The 4950-nt window shown below is 31.4% G+C and overlaps 1 protein-coding gene across 1 annotated transcript; it reads right to left on the bottom strand.

Annotated features, from left to right (window-relative positions):
* Nucleotides 1-1898: 1898 nt before the first annotated feature.
* LOC109219923 (trans-resveratrol di-O-methyltransferase-like) lies at nt 1899-4280 on the bottom strand. Its single transcript, XM_019384391.1, has 2 exons — nt 3417-4280; nt 1899-2514 (listed from the first exon to the last, which is right to left on the bottom strand). Exons 1-2 carry the CDS (start codon nt 4203-4205, stop codon nt 2212-2214), a joined length of 1092 nt encoding a protein of 363 aa, XP_019239936.1. The 5' UTR covers nt 4206-4280; the 3' UTR covers nt 1899-2211.
* Between the last annotated feature and the right edge of the window lie 670 nt (nt 4281-4950).

Below are 4950 nucleotides of genomic sequence, written 5' to 3'. Positions count from 1 at the left end.
ATATATTTCACAAAAGTTATTCATTTGCACTTGTCTTCGTAAGTAACTTCACGATTTGGAGAAAAAGATAATCAGAACCCAATGTCGGTTTCCCATTTAAATGTCAGCTCCAAATATGGAATGGTCTATATGATTAGTTTTGCTATCATTGTTGAAAAATTCAATAATTGTTCAGCTACGTACTACTCGTCTATCTATCTCACACTCCGGAAGCAATTTTTTTAATATTTTTTCTTTCATTTAATTAGAGTACAAATGATATTCAATTAGAATAATTGATCTTGTCTCACTCTCCTAATCAGATATCAATCTTTCAAAATAATTTTTGATATTGAATGTAATCCGATATGGTTGGTGTAAGCTAAGATCCATTTTATTATAAAACTGATATAAAAGATTTGTCGAATCTTGTTAAACCTTTTGTCAACTATGATTAGCTAAGCTGGATATGACCCTTTTATCATATAAACATTATTTAATCATTGTTTTTTCCAATTATATATGGATTAATGGATGGATATTTTAAAAAATCCTATACTTATATCTATTTTCCTTTCATTATTTTCTTTAGTGCTTCAATTTCATGATATATAAATGGTTTAGTTATTGAAATTTGAGATGAATACAAAATCCACTTCACTCGGATAACATAGTATTAGGGATGACAAACGGGCGGGTCATGTCGAATATGGGCGGGTAAAAAATGAATAATGCAAAACGGATAAAATATCCGACCCACCCATATTTAATATAAATAGAAAATTATCCATATTATCCACGACTTCTTGAATATGATGATTTTTGGAGAATTTTTAGTCTTCCAAATTTGATTAATCCTCAATTTGAATCTTTGCAAATGTAAAAGCTAAACTCATTGGTTATCCATTAAGGGGTCGTTTGGTAGGAGGTATTAGAAAAAATAATGCAAGCATTATCTCTGTGCATTACTAATATCTTGTTTGGTACATTTTTTCAACATGTGTATAACTAATGCTTGTATTAGTTATACGTCATACTTGGTATTATCCTGTGTATAAGTAATGCATACAAAACCATGACATAAGTAATACCATGGCTATTAATGCATGCATTAGTATGGTTAAAGACAAAATTATCCTTAAAGTCCCTTAAAACTAGAGAATATGTAGGGCATTTTTGTAAATAACTATTTTTCTTAAAATTATGCAATGCATTACAATTTTTAATACATCACACCAAACAATAGATAAGAAATAATATCTGCATAACTAATGCTTGCATTACTAACCCATGCATTACTAACCCATATATTACTAATCCTTGCATTACTAATACACCTTATTCCGCACTATTCTTATACACCCTACCAATCGACCCCTAAGTATCTATTTTTTTAGTGGATAATATATTACCTATAATTGACTCATTTTTAAAAAGTTCATTATCCAACGCATTTTTAATGGATAACATAGATAAATAATTATTTTTTAATCCATTTTGCCACTACTATATAGTACTAATATTGCAGGCCGACTGCAACCAGAGGCGGATGTAGTGTTCTACCGTTGGGTTGAACTCATAACTTTCGACACGGACTAAAAATGGACTTTAGGCCCTATTATCGCGTATGCATCATAAATATTTGTCAAAGAAGAAAACAAAAATATCAAGATAAAAAATACTATTGAAGTTGTACTTCTTATTCAACATCTAGTTAAATAAACTGTCCCTGTCTCATAATAAGTTCTTTTTCATTTTTTTCCTTTTATAAGGGCGTCGTAGATTTACTAATGGTTGATCTATTGGTTAATACACAATTCATTTTACTCTTATTTTTTTGTTAGAAGTTAACTTAATGTATTAGTATGTGAAAGTACTTTTTTGGATCTACAGAATAAAGTAAGCAATATATGTGAAAATTTTTGAAAGAAATCAACATTCATCCCTCAAATAATAATGCAATTTTCATTACAACAAAAGAATTTTAAAAAAAAAGTACATCAAGCTAATTCGCAAAATAATAGCACACTGAGGAATTATTTAAAGGGTAGCTCGGTACACAAAACATTACGCATTCAAGCAGGGCCCGAGAGACGGCCGCACCCCAAGGGTTGCTTTCACTGCTCAAATACATGACCTATAGGTGACACGGAAACAACTTTGACATTGCTCCAAGGATCCCCTTCCACACTTGGAAATTATTTATTTTTCTTTTTTGGAAGTTGAAATTAATTAAGGATAAACCTCAATTAGAGACCTTAATCCAAGAATAGGAGTAACTTTATAATCACTAAAACCAGCATCTGAAAAAAGCTTTGCCCAACCTTTTTCAGATCTTTCTCTTCCAGTGACTAAAACCATCATTAACATATCAAAGAAAATCTGAGTTTCAATTGATTCATCATCTCCTATCTTATTATCAACCATCATATCAATAATTATCACTTTTCCACCTTTTTCTCTGCTTGGTATTGCTTCTTTGCATTTCTTCAATATTTTCACACTTTCTTCATCGCTCCAATCGTGCAATATCCACTGTATAATTAAATCATATGCCAATAGAGTTAAAGGAAAAATAATCCCAACAACGATAAATACAGTGTAATTCCATAAGTGAAGTCGTCTGGAAAGGATAGTGTGTATGCATATCTTATCTCTACCTTGTGGAGGTAGAGATGTTGTTTCCGATAGACTCTTGGCTCAGGAAAACATAACAAAAATATAATTAAAAATAAATATAATAACGAGGAAGCCATAAAGAAAAACAATAATAACAACATGATAATAAGATAACTGAAACATAAGAGACAAAAAATAATCCAATCGTTAAAGGAAAAATAATCCCATTAGTCGTGCAATATTATGTAGAGGATTGACCTATTTTTAAATCACTGAGTAAATATATGATTAATACATTTTTTTGGGTGAGAATGACGCATGATATATAGACGATCTCATTTTTTCTTCTGTTCTATTTCTAATGACTGATATATATATATATATATATATATATATATCCTAACTCATTCTTTATTTTGTTCTATTTTCGATGATTGATCTGCATGAGATAGACTAACACGTTGGTGTAAAAGACTTTTGTACATTATTGGTATAGTTTAACATGTAATAGTAAGTAACTTAGTATCATTTTACTAGGTTATGGTACTATTGACCTGTAATTATTTTAATTTATAATAATCTGATTGTATAAATATCTTTTACATACTAATTCTGGTATTCAACACCGGTGAAGATGTAAGAATATATACATAATCAGGTCACTTGTAAGCAATTACATATAAACCTCTATGTTAAAAATTAACCAACATCTTAGTCAAAATGATAATTAACATTCTATTATTGGTTAAACTATGTTAATAATGTAAAAAACTTGTAATTATCAATGCATATATTGTAAATTTTTTATGAAAAATTACCTTGAGAAGAAGAGCATCAGCAGGGGGAATGGACACAAAGAAGTCTCCTCCAACATAATTCAAATTCTTATTCCCCTCAAGCCCTTCAACCACATGAGGAAGATCAAAGACAGTACATTGCAAATCAGGAAATGCATTAGCAATAGATTTAGCTACAGTTCCAGTTCCACCACCTACATCTACAATAGAATTTAACCCTTCAAAAACATCCTTAGAATATTTTATAACCACATTCATTACCAACTTTGCATCACTAGCCATAGCATCATTAAAAAAATGATTAAGCCTAGGTTCATGTCCAGCATAATCCCAAAATGTTCTACCATGAGCAGTGTCAAATGGTGTAGGATGATCATTTTCAAACCATTCACTAACATGATGCCAAGGTTTCACTAAAATTGGATCTAACATGGCTAGTAAAAAAGGTGTCACACTTAACGGCTCGTCTTTTAATAAAAGACGAGAAGGGGGTGCGAGGGCATAACCCTCGTCTATGCCCTCGCTTTCCCCATCGTTTTCTTGGATTCTGGACTTGACGAAGAATCCAGAATGGATTAATATTCGCATTAAACGTCGTAGGTGAGTGGTTTTGGCTTTGTTGATTGAAAGGGCATTGGCTAATTGATCAAGAGTCATTGGTTTGCCATGTTTGTGGATTATATCTGGGATGTTTAATTGAATGGCTGATTTGAGTGACATAGAGTTTATGAAACTGAAAATGTGGTTCCATATGTGAGTTTGAGCATGTAGAATTTCAGTCTCATGCTCTCCTACTATTGGCACCACCATCTTAGAAATTTATTCTAATTTTTGTTGAATGTCACACTTAGTTTTTTTGTTGAATGACACTTACTCTTTAGACTTGACCAATTTATATAGATTAAAGACTGGAATGCAGACCAAAAAAAAGGGGCAGCCTGGTGCACTAAGCTACCGCTATGCGCTGGTCCGGAGAAGGACCGAACGAAAAGGGCCTATTGTACGCAGTCTTACTCTACATTTCTGCAAGAGGTTATTTTCACAGCTCGAACCTGTGACTTTCTGGTCACATGACAATAACTTTACCAATTACGTCAAGGCTCCCTTCCTTGGGATGCTGACAAAAGAGAATAATAATATAGTGGGCTAGTCATGTTTGTGGATTCGTGATATAAAATTTATTGTCCAGACAATTGATATTTGATTTTGTTAATTTGAGTTGATGTCACACTGACATGGGAATGCCCTTAAAATATTGGAAAGGAGATTTTCACAGAATATCAAATCTCTAAGGGCCCTTCCGGCCATAAAAGATTTCTTTTTTTTTTTAATAATTATTTTTCGCTTTTTTTTTGGAATCAATTTTTGGCAATGAAAGTTTTAAATTTCATTTGAAGTTAAATTTTGAATTTTTTTCGGAATTTGAAAAACTCCAAAAGGTTATTTTTCAAAATCTTCACTTGAAAGCACTCACAAAAAATCAAAAATAACTCCAAATTATATTCATATCCAAACACAACTCTAATTTTCAACTTGAATTTTTTTTTTTTTAACT

This window comes from Nicotiana attenuata, unplaced genomic scaffold (genome assembly GCF_001879085.1).
Source record: "Nicotiana attenuata strain UT unplaced genomic scaffold, NIATTr2, whole genome shotgun sequence".
Lineage (NCBI taxonomy): Eukaryota > Viridiplantae > Streptophyta > Magnoliopsida > Solanales > Solanaceae > Nicotiana > Nicotiana attenuata.
The sequence above is the reverse complement of the archived record's forward strand: the minus strand, read 5'-3'. Positions and strand labels throughout refer to the sequence as shown.

Excerpts from the sequence above, each read along its gene's own strand:
- LOC109219923 (XM_019384391.1), bottom strand. The coding sequence starts at position 4,205 with ATGGTGGTGCCAATAGTAGGAGAGCATGAGACTGAAATTCTACATGCT. Across the intron at positions 2,515-3,416 it reads CTGATGCTCTTCTTCTCAAG|TGGATATTGCACGATTGGAG; the intron begins GTAATTTTTCAT and ends TTAATTATACAG.